The following is a 19,194-nucleotide window of genomic DNA, read 5'->3' on the forward strand; positions in this document are numbered from 1 at the left end:
AACACTTCTGGGGTAATTTGGGTGGATTTGACCTATCTTGGTCGATTTTGCTGATTTATAACGCTCTCTCTAACCGTCAGAGCCAATGGAATCAAGGGGAACTCCCACATACTCCTTATTTGGTCATGTGTGTGTGTGAGACTGCCGCATAGCCAAGACCGGAAGCTGCGATAACTCTGGTGCCTACCATTAGAAGCTAACTTTTACTCTCCGATTTTTACATAAAAATTGAATTATGGATTATAAATAAAAACATTTATTACACAGAAACATTATCAACCTATGGATTAACCGATTCAGTCGCGTTTTTTCTCGTTTTAATGCCATTGAACAAGTCTTTTGATCAGATTGACAGCTATGGTGAGAAGATCTCCCGTAAAAGCTCCGTAAAGGTACGTGTTGTGATGTCTGTGTTTTTTTCCCCTGTCAAGAGTTCGGATTACTCAGTGATGATATATATACCTAAATAATCTGTGGAACCTCAGCTTTAATCGGATTTGATTGGTGTTTTTGTGTTATGGCCACATTGCTTCCCTTCTGATAAAACAATGCATTCGCTTTTTTTCTCCGCCTCATTGTAGCGAAAATGGGCCCAAATATCACATTGTTTCTTTCTCCCAAGCAGTGGTGGCTTTAGACTTTTTCGTTGTCAGTCATTTTGACGGACAGGATCGTAACATTTCCGTCATAATCCATTATTACCCGTCGAGTGCACAATTCATCAATCACTCGCGCTGACGGGGGGGTATTCGGTTAACGCGAGTGCGACCACTGCTCCCAAGCCCTGTTGTTGCCATTTTATTTTCTGTTAAATAAGGTTAGTTAGACCATGAGTTAGACCCGAGTCTTCCTGACAGTTCACAGTGTGCCGCTGCCCGGTGTAATTCAAATGTACCGCCGCGCTCAGCACAGACACACAGCTGCTGCCCAGCCGCAGCACCGGACATGGAACTGCTGGGAGAAAAACTGACTATCAGAAATGTAACGTTATCTTTGATAATATTTAGTCTCCTCATTTTTCGTCAACGAAAGTAAAGAGAGATTTTGGCATAGTTTTTATTTAGTAAACTACATTTTCGTCTCGTTAATTTTCGTCAACGATATTGCATGATGATTTCGTTGCAGTTATTGTTTACTGCCGTCGGTAACGTCTCGTCATCGTCTCGTTTTCGTCATGGACAAAAAGGTTGTTGACGAACATATTTCTTTTTATTCAACGAAATTAACACTAGTGTCAACAACATCTCAGCAGTCATCACACGTCACGTAAACAGGTCTCTGTTTTTAGAGAAGATGAGAAAACTTAAAAACAAGAGAAGAGAGGAAACCGAGGAGAAAGTCACTTAGCTGCACCATCGAAGTGGATCTACATGCTACCATTAGCAGCAGCCTCATCTCTAGGGATGTTCGTCACCCAGGAGAGTTTGAGGTAGACATGAAGATTGCCTCCGTGTCTTTGTGGGTAGAGAAGCGTTGTTGTGTGCCATCAACAACAAAGCAGAGGGTGCACGGGTAGAGGGGAAAGTACTTCATGTTGAGTTCACGGAGCTTGCGTTTGACTGGATCGAAACTCCGGCGTCTTCTGGTAAGCTCGGGACTGAAATCGGGATATATGCTGATGTGTTTCCAGTTGTAGTCGGCGAGCGGTGTGCCCTCTCAATGATCGGCAGGGAAGGCATCTGGCCCCAGGAGCTGCAGGATGAGCCGAGACATGAAGCCGATAATGTCACTGCCTTCAGCGGACTCCTGGATTCCTACGAAGCGAAGGTTAGAACGTCGGCTCAGGTTCTCCAAGTCATCAACTTTAGACATTAGGAAGGAGTTGTCTTTCTCAAGCTGCTTGACTCGAGCGACACACTTGTGTACATTGTCCTCATTAGCCCCGACACGCTGCTCTAACAAATTGACCTGGTCTCCCAAACTAGACAGGGAATTGTGTATCCTGCTCAAGCTACTTTGAATGGGATCCATTTGTGAGTTAATGTGAGTCAGCATGTCGGTCTTGATTTGCTGAATCGCGTCCCACAAAATTTGCAGAGACATGTTTCCCTCCATAGTTGCAAATGCAAAAAATACAATAATCCAGAGACCGTAGTGAGCCGCTTTACTATGTTATACAAATGTTCGTGGGTTCAGATCATGTGGATCAATGATATGAGCTTTAAAGAGCTAATTTAACAGTGACAACCAGACGAGCTTGAGATGCGCTTACTCACGCTGCGACCATTTTGGATGATTGGATTTTAGCTTTGTTGCAGTGGGACCATTTTCTTAACCTGTTAAGCCCGAGAGACCCCGGTTCCGGGCCCTCCCGCAACATCTTGCAGGAAACAGTGTCTGAGGGCATGTTCATTTAATAAACTATGAATGTTTTATATCCATGTTACGGAAATAAACTCATCTAACTGATCATTTTAATTTGTTTAAAAAATAAAAAAACACAATGCTAACGCTGAGCCTCTGAATTAGCAACGAGCGAAAAATGCTAACAGATGACTGCACCGAGATTCACTCACAAAACCTTATTGTTTATCTTTGCTTCACATCCAACCCATCGTTTCACATCGTGAGGGGACACAGAATCGATGGGTACCCTCATTATCACTCAATCATACGAACTCTCGGAGATAATGACAAGAACACACATCAAAACATGTGGCGCTAGGTAGCTAAAAACGGCAACCTGTGTGCAGTGGCGTTTCTATGTGTACAAAACTGGGGGGGACAGAGAGAGGTGGGGGTGAGAGAGAGAGGGGGCAGAGAGAGAGGGGGGGCGGAGAGAGGGGGGGAGGAGAGAGAGGGGGGAGGAGAGAGAGAGAGAGAGAGGGGGGAGGAGAGAGAGAGGGGGGAGGAGAGAGAGAGAGAGGGGGGGAGAGAGAGAGGGGGGACAGAGAGAGAGGGGGGAAAGAGAGGGGGGGAGAGAGGGGGAGTGTCAAATTACATACTGAAGACCACACGGAGCAACACTGTGAGCGCATACATTTACGTACACAGCGTGGGGATGTCATAGTAAAGCACCTTAATACATGGAGTAAAGGTCACCATCACAAAGCAATTCTTAACAATAACAACAACCGTAATGCTTTAGCATTAAAACACCATAGACTGTAAATATAAGGAAAACACAGACACTCATCACCGAGGACACAATATCAATCGATCCAGCAGAGGCCAAACACAGAAGATCAACAAAATATATGACATAAATGAACTTACCAAAGCTGAAGGCTCACTTGAAAAGAAAAGCGGCACGGCGGTCCTTCCTCTGACAGAATGTGTCTATCACTTTGGGGATGAAGTCCTGTAGTTGCTGGATCAACTGGCTTTCAATTGAAAGCATGGCCAATGCGTTAAGTCGCGGCTGTCCCATGGTGTTGCGAGTGAAAGTCTTTATCCTTTTGAGGGTGGAAAAGTTCCTCTCTGACTCGGATGTCGTCATCGGAGTTGTTACTATTATTTTGACCAAAATAATAGCCTCAGCAAACGTATCCTCCAAGTTGTTCTCGTGAATGGATTTCAACAGAGACAGGGCAGTGTTTCCAGTGTGAAGCTCACTGTGGCGGTAGAGCGTGGTCAGCTCAGACTTCAACTTCTCCTTGTTTCCCAACGCAGGCCACAGTTTCACGGCGCAGTCAAGCTCAGCTGTAGGAAATGACAGGACATGCTGTGGGAAGAATGAGCTGTCAATGAGCTTTGCAGCGATCAAATGGTCACTCTGTGAGAACCTCTGTTCCACCTGTGAAAGGACTGTGTCACCAGCCTTCTTCATCACCGGCGCTGTGCTGCTGACTCGTCGGCCTGGCTCGTCTGTTCCATCATGAGCGGTGGCGGCCAATGCATCAGTTTGTTGCCTCATTTTCTGGACATGTTCCTTGAAACGGCAGAGCGCGCTGTTGATCCCAGGTGCATCGATGCTTCGTTTTTGCAGAGTGTTGTATAAAACATCCACTTCTGGCATAAGCAACGAAAAAACTCCAGGAGCTGCATAAATGCTCGGTCCCGCAGTTTCTTTGACAGGCCGTATGCCTCACTTATGGTGACCGCATCCCATCCTGGTTGTGCGCGTATATGCTCCATACACTGAAGCAGTGCTTCTCGGGTCTCCCAAACCGCGTTCACAGTTCTGCTTTTAAAGTTCCATCTCACAGTCGGTGGCCGTGAAATGCGTCTCTGTGTTGCCTCTGCAAGAGCTGCAACACGTTTTGGAGCACCGGAGAAAAAAGAGGAAAAAGCAGTTAGATCTGCAAAAAACACCTTCAGGATGCTCATCCTTGCTGAACTGCTGCAGGGTCAGGTTCAGTTGGTGGGCGTAGCAGTGAACTAACTGAGCGTTTGGGTACGTCTCCTTCATCACCGTCTGTACCCCGCGCACGTTACCGCTCATGACGGCCGCCCCGTCATAGGTCTGAGCGATTAGCTTTTCTTTCAGCTTCAGGGGTTCCAGAACAGCCTTGATGCTGTTAGAGAGACCTACACCAGTTGTGTCCTTTACTTCCACAAACTCCAAAAAACGCTCTGTAACTGTGAGGTCAGGCATAATGTATCGCAGCACAATCACCATTTGCGATTTACAGGAGACATCGGTTGTCTCGTCGGCCTGAACGGCAACAAATGATGTGTTGTCCACTTGCTTGGCTGTTTCCTCCCTGTACACATCATACATGCAGTCCAAGAGTTCATTCTGTATGGTGCTTGATGTCCCTTTGAAAACAAGCTGAACTTCGTAGTGCCGTCAAAGCCTGGAATCGCCCTCACACATTGTCTCGAAAATTGACCTGAATATCCCTGGATTCAGAGAGTCCACCGACTCGTTGTGGCCCCGCAGTGCTGTCTCACATTTCCCACACAGTTTAATACAGGTGATGATCCGACCAAGCACGTACCTGTTTTCTTCCACCTTCCTATTATGATCATCAATGCCGCGTCTGTAGGCGCTGTCAATCTGAGCTGCAACATTCACCCTTCCAAGTAATCCCAATTTTACGGCATTTTCCAAATGACTGTTGCTGCTCTCATGCTTCATTGTCCTCTCCGAAAGATGCTTTAAGTCCTTGTAACCTGTCCTCGACCAAGTACCTTGATCTTCACCAAAAAGCAGGCAAGGAAAGCAAAAGAGGGAATTCTTCTGGATGCTCGCCGTTAGCCATTTCTTTTAAGCAAACCACTCAGCGTTAAACCCACATTTAACTTTGCCCGCAGTCTGGACCATTTGGAAATCCGGTGGATGGTGGGCACCGAGGCGCTTTACCTCCAGTTTCTCTCCGAGACTAAGTGTCTCAAATGTGTGCTCCAGTAAATGGTCAACTTCATTCATTTTCTTTCAGTTTTTTACTTCTTTTAATGGCTGGTGATGTTAGCTATATGCTGCTCTCTCATCTCCTCTTCAAACTACACGTGACGTTTCGCAGCACTGCACACGTGACGTACTTACAGCCAATCAATTCTGAATTATGTGAGATGACGTATGGTAGGGATAGAAGCACTTTGCGCCTATGGTCATTATTTTTTTGCCACACACATTAAATAGAAAATACTCTGAGCATGCGCAGTGTAGTTTTTACAGTCACCGTTCACTTAGACAGTGAGAGGGAGGGGCAGGATCGAGTTTTGTCCCACATGGCTCTAAACAGCTCAAAACGGCACTGTAGACACTAATTAGAAGAACACAGACTAAAACAGCAATGTACAGACGAATCAGATGATTAAACATGATCTTAAAATATATTTCATTTTTTATTTTTATTTTTTTTAAGTATTTTTTTGTAATCATTATTTGTAATACTTTCTACTGACACTAGGTGGGGCTGTGCCCCACCTACCTGCCCCTAATGACCCGTCGCCACTGCCTACGTGGTAGTCTGGTCAAAAGTGGTCTTCAATGGCATTAAAACGATACAAACGATGCTGAAGTTAATCCATAGGTTAATCCAATGTGTCTGTGTCCCTTTGAAATGATTTCTGATCATCCATGAGCAATAAATCTTTTTTTCGGTTTTGAAATGTCAGACCTAGAGACGGCTTCACTCTGGAGCAAAACTGTGGGCGCAAAGCGCCATCTTTTTTTTAAACATGAGTGTGTGCGGGGAGATTTCCCTTCTATTCTATTGGCTCTAACGGTCAAAGAGATGTCACATGTCAAAATCGAAGAGATAAGGAAAATCCACCCAAATGACACCAGAAGTGGGTTTTTTTTGCTAAATCTGTCTAAAAAGGTCATATTTCACTTGTTTTGCATCAATCTTGATACAGGGTACTTATTATATGTTGTAGTTTGGATTCCAAATGCTTTTAGTCTACCATACCATCATCCAAGGGTGGTTTTCACTATAAGTAATTATTATTTTTTGGACGGACACAATCATTAAATTGTTTTTACTGTGTTCAATCTGAATTTACTTTAAAATAACAACATCTATATTGATTCTGACACTTCTACATCATACTCACAGGTGTAACCTTGCTTTGAGAAAAAAGATTATTAATTTAACCCTTTTAGAAGAAAATATATGGTCATTTGTTCTGGGAATGTCATTTTCGAGTCTGAGACCTGAAAAACAGGCTTGGGGCTTAACAGGTTAAGAGGTTAATCACCGAAAAATGCAATTACGATAGAAATTGTCCCCTGTCAAAAGTTTCTATGGTGTACTACTTAAGCTCAAGGTCATGGCTTCTTCATTTGTTTTTTTCGAGAGGTTTTGAGAATTCTTCATAATTTATTGGGTCTTTAAAAATTCAAAAATTGCCTGAACAATTTATCAGATCTTATGATAATGATTAACTAACATAATGTTTGAAGCCTTTACGCGCTTGTAAAACGTTTCGAATGGATCCATGTTTCTTAGAGATTTACAATTTAAAAAATGTTACACATTGCTGAGTTGCATCTTAAATTAATATTAATATTTCCAACTCTTACATGTATACCCCTTTTATGTGGCATATACTATTTACTCTTGTATATCCTCTATACCCTGCCCTTCAAAGAACAGAGAATAGTAAGGTGTAAAAGGTTTTGGGTTTTCAAAGTCTCTGTTAACTAACTCAAACTCTGTTTTCTGTCCCACAGACTGAAGAGCGCAGCAGACGATGCTCTGAAACACCAAAGAAGTGTCTTGTTTTCCTCTGCAAAAACCCGAGAAATCAAATATATCAGGAAGAGGCAAGACCGGAGCTCAGCTCCCATTGGCTCACACATAACTCGAGCCCTGCATGCGGCGTCTCGTCGCTACGGTTCTCTCTCTGTGTGTTCCTGAGAAAGTGTGTGTGAGCTCCAGCTCTACTGATCCATCATCTGTGTGTCTGGATAAACCTCTGAATGGACTCTGTGCTCTTTTTTCTGGAGCGTTTACCTCGGACTATAGGAGCTAGCTTAGCATGCTAGCTGGAAACACGTTGGCAACACTAGTCAGATTGAGAGTTTGACGGAGAGGGAAACGGTGTGTTTAACGGAGTCTGCAGGGAAAGGTGATCTAGGAAACATGAGTAAAGTCCAGATGCTGCTGTCGTTGAAGAAGCAGCGACTCACTGCTGCTGCTGAAGAGATATTTGCTCTGTTTGAACAAACAATAGCAGAGCTCGAGGAGGAGCTGTTTCTTTCCAAAGAGGAGAACGAGAGACTCCAGAAACTACTGGACGCTGTTTTACAGCCTCAGCTTCGGATACACAGAGCAGATGTCCAGCAGCTGGTGGTGGTTAAAGAAGAGCCTCTCCCTGACCAGCAGGAGGGGAGCACCAGCCTGGACCAGGAGGACCCAGAGCCCCCCCCACACATTAAGCAGGAACAGGAGGGAGAGCAGCTTCAGGAGCTGGAGGAGGCTGATATCACCAAGTCCACTTTCACTCCTGACCCTGTGAAGAGTGAAGATGATGAAGAGAAACCTCAGTCCTCTCAGCCTCATCAAAGACAAACTGATCACATGGAAACAGAAGCTGATGGAGAGGACTGTCGAGGACCAGAACCAGCCAGCAACTCAGATCCAGAGAGCAGTTTACAACCAAAGACTGAGGACCACACTGGAGACTCTTCTGAAGACACTGATGACTCTTCTGAACCTGACACTGAAGACAGTGCTGATTGGAAGGAGACCAGAGAACCTGCCTCAGGCTCAAACTCACTGAAAAATAGACAAGAATCTGTCAGTGATCCCCGACGTAGTGCTGGAAAGAACCGATTCAGCTGCTCAGTCTGTCAGAAAGCTTTTAGATATAGATATAAACTAGATCAACACATGAGAGTCCACACCGGAGAGAAACCCTTTCGCTGCTCAGTCTGTGAGAAAACTTTTTCATGGAGTGGAAGTTTAAAGAAACACATGAGAGTCCACACAGGAGAGAAGGCATTCAAATGCTCAGTTTGTGAGAAAGCTTTTTCACAGAAGGAAACTGTAAAGAAACACATGAGAATCCACACAGGAGAGAAAGCATTCAAATGCTCAGTCTGTAAGAAAGCTTTTTCACAGAATATACATTTAAAGAAACACATGAGAGTCCACACAGGAGAGAAGGCATTCAAATGCTCAGTTTGTGATAAAGCTTTTTCACAGAAGGAAACTGTAAAGAAACACATGAGAGTCCACACAGGAGAGAAGGCATTCAAATGCTCAGTTTGTGAGAAAGCTTTTTCACGGAAGGAAACTGTAAAGGAACACATGAGAATCCACACAGGAGAGGAAATATACAGCTGCAATGTTTGTGACAAAAGATTTAAATGGCGTCATTTTTTCAAAAGGCACAAGTGTGTTGGTCTTCAGTCCTCACAGCTTAATGAAAATAACGGAGAGGCAGAGCCTCCAATCAGCAGCTCAGCTGAACACATGGAAACAGAAGCCGATGGAGAGGACAATGAATAAGTCTTATGACTGTTCACACGTGAGAGAAATCTGTCTGTGGACAATATGTTTCATGTTTTTGTCATTCTGATGTTTACGTTAAACACTGACTGTTGATGAACCACTGCTCATTTAAGGTGGACTGACCTTTACAATGGACCAGCTAGTCTTAGTGTCTTAATGCAAACGTTTTGTAAAATGACTCTAGACCAACAAGGTGCTGTTGGGCTGTGTGCTCTCTGCAGGACGGTGTCTGTACTCAAAGGTTGTTTATGAAATGAGAGCTTCACTCTGCTTTTGTCATCCAAATGACGCCAACAGAGCGATACGTCTTCTTTCCAGCAGATGGCAGACATGTTACATCATCCAGTTCAACTGTCATCCACATAGTAATGATTCAAAACAGCAATGTGTGAGACATGGCTAGTAATTGACTCACAATCTCAACAGAATGTGAAGAGGTTACAGTCTTGCGGTTATGTCCAAGATGTTGTTTTTTGTTGTTGTAAGAGATAATAGGGATTGATGCAGACAATAACCAGAAGATAGTCTGGATAGAGCCTTCAAAGAACCAGAAAGCGTTTTGAAGATTATTAGGGATATAGAAAGAATACAAATATTACAAATTATTATACTTTTTGCAGTGTCAACATCTACAAATGTTAAAGTATTCATTTATTAATAAATCATATTTGTTATAATTATGTATTTTTCAATTTGTTCATCACCTTAGTATTGAAGCTGATAAAGTTGGAGCTATTTTTAATAGCAGTATTGGCTATGCTGCTTGGTAGTTTATTTTTTGTTGAAATACGAAATAATTCACGAGTTGATTTTATTTTTTATAAAAATCAGAATCTGTAAAATAAAATTGTGCCATAAAAAGTCCGGAGGAAAGGCCCGTGCCAAGGCTAAGACCCGCTCCTCCAAGGCCGGGCTCCAGTTCCCCGTCGGCCGTGTCCACAGGCATCTGAGGAAGGGTAACTACGCCCAGCGTGTCGGTGCCGGAGCCCCGGTGTACCTGGCCGCTGTGCTGGAGTACCTGACCGCTGAGATCCTGGAGCTGGCTGGAAACGCCGCTCGGGACAACATGGGTTCATGCGATAACCTCTCTGTTATTAATGGCTAATATAGATTGGAAATCTGTTCTTAATACACCACCTCCGACTCTCTTTTCCTGGCACTACACTGGTGACCTTGACTTTTCCGGGAAATTAACGAGCATGGCTGAACGCGATGTTTTCATAAAGCTGCCGGAATTCTGGGAGCACGCCGCGGAGGCATGGTTCGCACATGTGGAGGCGCACTTCGCCTGCCGACAGGTCCGTGACGGGGACCTGAAATACTACCATGTGGTAGCAGCGCTGGGCAGCTCTGCGTCGTCCAGGTTGGTGGGATTCATCGCAGCCCCCCCACACCATGGCAAATATGAGGCGATTAAGGCCCTTCTCCTTAAGACATTTAGCTTATCTGCTAAGGAGAGGGTCCGCCAGATACTTGACATTCAAGGCCTAGGAGACAGCAAGCCATCCCAGCTAATGGAGAGAATGCTAAATCTGCTAGGGGGGGATGATCCCCGAATTTTATTCACGGAGATTTTCCTGGGTCACTTGCCTCCCCGGGTCCAGACGGCGCTTATGGAACGCCCTTTGCGCCACAATTCGCGCGTAGTTTCACGCGGATTAACGGGGAGGTCCGTTTATTCGCGCGAAACTACGCGCGAATAAACGGGGAGGTCCGTTTTATAAACAGGGAGGTCCGTTTAAGTTCAAAGTCTCAGTAACCAATCAGTGAAGAGCAAAACCAGACCAAAGCAATCTGTAGATGAAAAGTTCCTGACATTGTGACGCTGTAAATTGTACGTTATTCCAGATTCAGGGGACTATGAATTAATTTGGCTTTCAATATAATAAATATATCAATCAATATAACCTGCCTTCATTGTCTTTTAAAATAAAATCGCCTTACCTTATTTTACTAAAGTGAAGGGTATTTATGTCTCCTTAAATCACCTTTTAAATGTACTTCTTATAACATGGCATGGTGTAACATATCAAAATGTTCAGTCTCTGGTCTTGCTAGAAATGCAATGTCACTCACCTTAGACTTAGAGCACTGTCTTATGAGATACTTAGCTTAGAAATCAGATTTTTGGAAAACTTAAAAACTCTTGTGAAAACACAGATGTACTCATGTCATGCATTTTTTTTGGTGTTTCAGATTTGGTTTACCAACGTTTTTGGTTCACAAAAGTAGTGAAATATATGAATTACACTATAGGCCAATATAAATGTGTTGTTCATGTCTAAAACGAAAATGTGTAAATTAGAATTTGGAGTAAAATAGTTCTATCACTCTACTTTCACCACAGAAAAGTTACATCAGGACTGATTCATGACTTCATATTCCATACTGAGGTTCATGTGATGTGTACAAATACAAATTGAGCATTACAACTTATTTTTTCAACCAACTATTTATGTTAACATAAGAAACTGTAAAATCTCAATGTTTACAATACAGGGTTCATACACTTTTTTCACCAATGATTTTATAATGACTCTTTCATGTGGCTAGCATGCACTGCCTCGCCCATATTCAAAATATTGAATATGTTACAACACAGTTTGCATTTAGCACGTCTTGGGTCAATGTCTTTTGATAACCACAATTGGTACTTATTCTTTAGAAGCCATACATTGTTGAAACTGCACTTCCCTGGCATCTTTATATCAAATAGTAGCTCCTGTAGACTAGAGGGCGTGATTGTAAACATCTCTCACCAGCGAAATACTGCCACAGTTGCCATTTTACGTTTCATTATACGATACAGTATTTATTATCATTATAGAATTACTATTTTGGCGATTAGATAACATATAAATTATATTTGATGCAACTTTATTTATATTTCCATGACTTTTCCAAAACCTTGGGAAAAATATTGCATTCCATGACTTTTCCAGGTTTTTAATGACTGTACGGACCCTGACAATATCAGAACTTTCTCAACCAACTATTCATTATAAACGTAAAGACAGGGGGAGCAGTGCCATGGTCTTTGTCTTTCTTCCAAGACAGTGGGTCTGGCTGCTGTGTAGGTGGGGGTGATGGTGCATGGGCTGCTGGTGGCTGTGTCGGCGGGGAGGGAGGTGTGCTAGGCGAGACTTCTTTGCTGGCGGGGTTGATTGTGATGGCTGTTGGTGCGGCCTTTGTACCCGAGGTGTTATCTTAATCTTGTGGCAGGCACAGATGGAGGTGGAGGCTGCTGTTAGTGATGCTGCTCCTCTGGGTCCTTGTGGTGATTGTATGGTGAAGGCCCTTGAGCCCGGAGTAGATATTGAACTGCGGGAGGCACAGATGAAGGGTTTATTGCAGCTGTGGACAATCTGAACAAGAAATACAGGACAATAATTACTACTAAGTTCATTCAAATATAAAGTTCCAAGTGGAAGGGGGAGGAGAGAGAGCGAGAGAGAGAGAGAGAGCAGAAGAGAGAGAGAGAGAGAGAGAGAGAGAGCAGAGAGAGCTAGAAGAGAGAGAGAGAGAGGAAGAGCGAGAGAAGAGGAGAGATAGAGAGAGAGAGAGTATCTCTCTCTCTCTTTCTCTCTCTCTCTTATCTCTCTCTCTCTCTCTCTATCTCTCTCTCTCTCTCTTATCCCTCTCTCTTATCTCTCTCTCTCTCTCTCTCTCTCTCTCTTATCCCTCTCTCTCTCTCTCTCTCTCTCTCTCTTCTCTCTCTCTCTACTATGTTACACCCACACAATGAAAGTACACTATTACTGTAATATTTACCTATCTTCAAATGGATCCTTGTTGTTGTTGCTGTATTCTCCAGTTTCTGATGCTCCATCTCCACTGCTGCTACTGTTACAAGTCCGCTGTGCAGAGCTGGTAATCAGATAATAAGCCTGTTGAACAGGAGAAAATAATGAAGCAGAGGGAAGGTTGCTGCCGTTTGTGTGGTTTTCCTAGCCAGAATTTATTAAACACATTAATAAATTCACTTACAAATTATATCCGTTTTCTCTATTTATGTATCTCTGCGTTGTGTTGTGTGGTCGAATGAATATGACTTTCTTCTTGCCAACCAGCTTTATTATCTGTGCAAACAGAATATAAGGAAATGGCTTCACCAGCTTTCTACCTCAATACTTCTCCTCTGAGGCCTGAAGCTAACTGAGAATGTAAAAATACATTTAGCCAATCAAAATAACTATGTCTGACATATTTCGTTTTCTAATCAAAAATGGACATAAATGCAGATGCCATATTATGACTTTCATGAAGGATTAAAGCCTTTTTCATTTACAGTATATAATACAGTGATATAACAGATAACACACACAACCCGACTGTACTCACTTTAACATGGCTGTTGTACAGGCACAATATTAGCATAGCATTAGCGCTTTAGCATTTAAATCATATGAACAATTATGACCTCAGGCCAGCATTTCACATATTTATACAAACAGAATAAACTTGAAATGTAAGCCAGACTAGTGCACGGGACTCATACACATAGTAACATAGTAGAGCGCTACATTATTCAGGGAGCAACAGCCTGTGTTAAAGAAGCTAGCGGACGCCATTAGCCATACGCTAGTGGCGTAGCTCACAGAATGACATTAAACTACACATAAAACAGTTTCAAAGACACTTCTTAGATCGAAATATGACATAAGTGTACACACTACTAACCTGTTGAACAGGAGAAATTAATTAAGCAGAGGGCATCTTAATATTTAAAAACCTATTAATGTGTTATACCAGATTAACGAGAAGAATCTCAGCTAACTGACTATACGAACTATTTTTACCGAAACAAAACACAAGTCTCACAAGAAGCGTTAGCATTAGCCCTTAGCTAAAACGGGCAGATGCTACTTCCGGTGCTAACTAGCAAAAACGATCTTTAAAACTTAATATTTTCTGCACAAACTACATATTATCTGGAAGCTGATACTCCACAGATTATTTTATTATAAGTATCATCACTGTAGGACACAAACTCACTGAGATATCAGCCAGAACAGAGAAGAAAAAAAACCACAGTTTTCAAAACCATAACAATAATTATGTCTTACCGTTGCTGTTTTGTGATCAAAGCTCGTGTTCAAGGGAATAAAAACGCTGTTTAAGGTTAATCCAATGTCTATTAGTCACTTTAGAATTGTTCCTGATAATCTATCATTACATTCATGGCAGCAGAGTAGGTATAAAGTTTCGCTGTCTCACATGCTGTTTACGCGAACCTCTCTCTTCTTGACGTAAGTGTTTAGCGGGACTTACTAACTGCCACTCGATTCTATTGGCTCTAACGGTTCAGAAAAGGTGTCAATCACCCAAATCGACCAATGGGTTCCAAAGATATGATCCTGCGTAGTATAAACTACGCCTGCTCCGGCTCCATTACGCATTACGCAGCAGGACCCTACCGCAGCAGGACTGCACCACAGCACCACAGCACCACAGCACCACAGCACCACAGCACCACAGCACCACAGCACCACAGCACCACAGCACCACAGCACCACAGCACCACAGCACCACAGCACCACAGCACCACAGCACCACAGCACCACAGCACCACAGCACCACAGCAGGACATCACCACAGCACGCAGCGACGATAGCAGGTAACAGAGCACATTTCAAGGACGTTGATTTATTTGCTTTTAGATCTTTTTCTTGTGTATCCTCTTTCCATTTTAGCAAATAATGGCAGCCAGAAGGGAGAGGTTCACCACCGAGCAGGTGCTAGAGATGCTAGCTGACGATAGCGGGGCTATGATACCAGATGACTCTTCATCGGATGATGAAGATCTCCTCCAGCCAGACCTGGATCCGGACAGTAGTGACTCGGATGTTGAACTTCCACCACGGGAAAGGTATGTAATCTCTCTGTTTTTATATATTATGTGTTTGGTGGAACTGCGTCACAGTGCTAGTTTAACCAAGAAGCTACAGGAATGATTAGCCAAAATGCTAAATAGTGTTACTTGTCTTTTTGGAGTTACATTTTCTAAATGAATGGCCAGTGAATGAATATATATATATATATATATATATATATATATATATATGTTTATTTATTTGGTGTAATATTATTCATTTATAGTCCAATATTATCCTATAAGTATAAGCCAGTGAATTAATCTAATCTCTTTGTTTTTCCACATTTGTTTTCAGTGATGCAGTTGAGTTTGAAATGGCTTCTGGACCCCCATCTGCCACTCAGCCTGTCTCAACAACGCCACGACCATCCACCCAGCCATCCCCACCCTCACATCCACAGCCGTCTACTTCCACTCAGCCTGCCTCAACAAAGCCACGACCATCCACTCAGCCATCCCCACCCTCACATTCATCAACGTCTGCTTCCACTCAGCTAGGCCGTTCCACTCGAATGGTTTCTGCTCCCCCTCCTCAGCCATCATCTTCTGATTCTGAGACACCCAAAGAGCTGCCATACAAAAGGAAAGGAAAAACATCTCTAAAACCCAGGAAGCGTGGCCGAGGTGGGTCTTCCTCTTCCAGAACAACCGAGGAAGAACTCAGGTGGCACAACAGAGAGGAGAAAGACCGAAGACCAGAGCCATTGAGGTTCATACCAGCCAGGATCCCAGGCCCAACCGTTGACAGCACTGCAGCATGGTCTCCCCTCTCCATTTTCAGGCTTTTTTTTAGCACTGCCGTGGTTAATATAATCATTGCGAACACGAACGCCCACGCCCTGAGGAGATTACAGGCAGGAAAGAAATATCTTTGGAAAGTGCTGACTGCAAGGGATTTTTACACTTTCCTGGCCATTATCATTTTCACAGGCCTCGTCCACGTTCACCAACGATCGGACTACTGGAGGAAGAAATGGCCGTACTACTTCTCATTCCCAACTGATAGGATGTCCCGGCAACGCTTTGAAGCCATCATGTGGTCTTTGCACCTGAGCAACCCTGAAGAAGACGAGGAAAACGATCGCAAAAGGAACACCGCAGAGTACGACAGACTTTTCAAAATCAAGCCCCTGTACACTGACATCATTGCTGCCTGCAAAGCACATTTCCAGCCCTATCAGAAGATTTCCATAGATGGAAGGATGGTTGCTTCCAAGGCCCGCATCAGCATGAAGCAGTACATGAAAGACAAGCCAACAAAGTGGGGATACAAACTGTTTGTGCTGGCGGATTCCTCAACGGCATACACCTGGAATTTTTTTATGTACACAGGGAAGAGTGAGTTCACCGAAGGCAAGGGACTCAGCTACTCCTCCGTGATGGACCTCCTGCCACTCCGTCTGCTCGGTGGGGGCTACACACTCTTTGTGGACAACTTTTACGCAAGCCCCACCCTCTTTGGGGATTTGTCCACTAAAAACATTGGCTGTTGTGGGACCATTCGGAAAAATCAAGTTGGTTTTCCACAAACTCAGTTGAACGCCCTTCCGAAGAAGGCTGAAAGGGGAGATTTGCGGTGGATAAGGAAAGGCAAACTCCTGTTTGTGAAGTGGATGGACACCCGTGAAGTGTCCAAGTGTTCCACCGTGCACGAGGCCTTCAGCGGTCAGACGGTCCAGCGGAAAGTGAAACGGGCTGGCGTGTGGCAAACCAAGAACGTTCCCGTTCCTGACGCTGTGGTGGACTACAACCAAAGCATGGGCGGCGTGGATGTGTCCGACGCTTTGATCGGGTACTACAGCGTTCTCCACAAAACCATGAAATGGTTCAAGACTTTTTTTTTCCATTTCATGGACATTGCAGTGGTGAACAGCTTCCTTCTCCACAAGGAGCTGCACAAGATGAGGAGTGACCCCAGCAGGACAAAGCCACACACACCCAGAAGTCCTTCAGGGAGCAGCTTGCTGCAGAATTGTTGGAGTTTGCTGAAGGCCCTGCACCTCCACCACCCCACCTCCTCCTCCAACACTCACATGCATGTCCAAGTATTATGGGGAAGATGCCACCAAGGTCAGGAAGAACTGCAGGAGGGGCCTAGATGCTGGACTCAAAAGGGTGAAGACACCTGTGTACTGCAGGAAGTGCCAGGTCCCTCTGTGCTTCACTGTCAAAAAGAACTGTTTCAGGGAGTGGCACGACCTAAATACTGGAACATTCAGGTAGGTATAAAGTTCAGGTAGGTATAACGTTTTGCGAGTGTTTATTTAAAAAAAAAATACTTGTTGTTTTTATATACCTAGTGTGATTTTATTGTATAGTGTGTTGGTAAAATATTTGTTGTTTTTACAAACCTACAGTGTGGTTTTATTGTATAGTACATTGGTAAAATGTTTGTTTTTACATGCCTATAGTGTGTTGGTAAAATGTTTGAAATAAATCTGCCCCAGTTGGAGTCAAATGTTACCTATGTTTCTGTTTTTTTTTTTTTATTGTGCAAGTACACCTACACACAATGACCTACAGTGTGGTTTTATTGTATAGTGCGTTGGTACAGTTACATATACACAGCTACACTTACACATACACACCTACACATACCCACACAGCTACACACACCTACACATACACACCTACACTTACACACACCTAGTACACACACTCACACACACACACATATATATTTTAAAAATATATATTTAAAACAAATTATTTTAAAAAAAATATTATTTTTTTTATTTTTGTTTTGGGTGGAATGAATACCTATAGTGATGATTAAATGTAATACAATGATTTTTATAGTCTGGTACCTGAAAAAGGTCAAATGGAACCAAATGTGCCCAAAGCTTATTCCGCCTGGACTTTTATTTCATAAACCTCTCTAAAAAGGTCAAATGTCACTTGTTTTGCCTCAATCTTGATACAGGGTACTTATTATATGTTATACTTTGGATTCCTAAAGCTTTTAGGCTACTAACCCATCATTCAAGGTTGGTCTTCACTATAAGTAATGGGTTTTCTTTAGGCGGAGACAGGAATTTACATTTTTTTGCTATGTTCCATCTGAATTTACTCTGACACAGAAACATCTATATTGATTCTTACACTTCTACATCCAACTCACAGATGTAACCTTGCTTTGATAACAAATTATTCATATAAACCTTTTAGAAGTGAAGTTATAGTCATTTGTTCTGGGCATGTCATTTTCGAGCCTGAAACCTGAAAAACAGGCTCGGGGCTTAACAGGTTAAAGCTCATATCATTGATCCACATGATCTGAACCCATGAACATTTGTATAACATAGTAAAGCGGCTCACTACCGTCTCTGGATTATTGTATTTTTTGCATTTGCAACTATGGAGGGAAACATGTCTGCAAACTTTGTGGGACGCGATTCAACAAATCAAGACCGACATGCTGACTCACATTGACTCAAAAATGGATCCCATTCAAAGTAGCTTGAGCAGGATACACAATTCCCTGTCTAGTTTGGGAGACCAGGTCAATTTGTTAGAGCAGCGTGTCGGGGCCAGAGCCATATAATAGAAGAGTTATGACATCTCCGTTCACTCCAATGAACCACTTTTTTACAGCAATGGCGGATCGTGGAGCCTCTCAATCGTTCCCCGGAAGTTAGCGCCAAGGCTAGCAGAGCTGTAGAGTTGCAGCATAATAGACCGTTCGTGACGGACTTTTAAAGGTAAGAAGAAGTTTAAAGATTTATATTGCGGATATTATCAGTACATCTGATTCAATTGAACATGTGTATTAAAGGATGTCAGTGGATTATCCCTAAATTAGTAGATTTAGGGAACGTTTACAGATAACAGATCAAGCTAGGATACCGAAGCAAGTTAGCAACACACGTTGAACAGCCTTTTAATTGTAAATTCCATTCTCTTAATGTCATTTCGTCCAACGTTGTTGAATTAGAGAAGAGGGGCTTCTAAACGGGATTGTATGCGGGGGTGGAGGGAGTTAAATATTAGATAAATATAACTTTGGTGCGTGTAAGAGTGAGTGTTTTTAGCAGAGCCATATTGTGTCCTTGTGATTATGTTGATTATTACCTGTGTGTATAATGTTGCAGCTCAGCTGATTTTGGATTGATGGCAAAGGGAGAGGAACTTAAGTGAGAGTGAACACACAAGGTACGTTTAATACTACTGTATGGCAGGTGGAGGGGCAGTGATGTTACAGGTGGAGGAGCAAGACTGCAAGACTGCAAACTCACAAGACAGAGAACTCAAAGTGTGTTCTCCAGAGAAGAGGTTGATTTCACTTCAATTTTTTTCATATTTTCTAAAGATGTGGAAATGGCACAAAAAAGAAACGAGAGCTGTAACCAAGACAACTGTAACAACATGAGTAGACGGCTACCAAGGTTTTTCAAGTCCCTCTCTTACTCCATTTTGCCAACCCAAACTTCCAGGTACATGACGGGACACCTTGCTTGTTTTTGTTGT

General features: G+C 43.1%; 1 protein-coding gene across 1 annotated transcript in view; it reads left to right on the forward strand.

Annotated features, from left to right (window-relative positions):
* LOC117557735 (zinc finger protein 845-like) overlaps positions 1 to 9,529 on the forward strand; it is a 43,127-nt gene extending 33,598 nt beyond the window's left edge. Inside the window, exon 4 of the mRNA XM_034233705.1 lies at positions 8,169 to 9,529. Within this exon, the coding sequence (XP_034089596.1) occupies positions 8,169 to 8,849 (681 nt within the window). The 3' untranslated portion in view covers positions 8,850 to 9,529. The remainder of the gene's footprint in view (positions 1 to 8,168) is intronic.
* Positions 9,530 to 19,194: the final 9,665 nt, after the last annotated feature.

This window comes from Gymnodraco acuticeps, unplaced genomic scaffold (genome assembly GCF_902827175.1).
Source record: "Gymnodraco acuticeps unplaced genomic scaffold, fGymAcu1.1, whole genome shotgun sequence".
Taxonomy (NCBI): Eukaryota; Metazoa; Chordata; class Actinopteri; order Perciformes; family Bathydraconidae; genus Gymnodraco; species Gymnodraco acuticeps.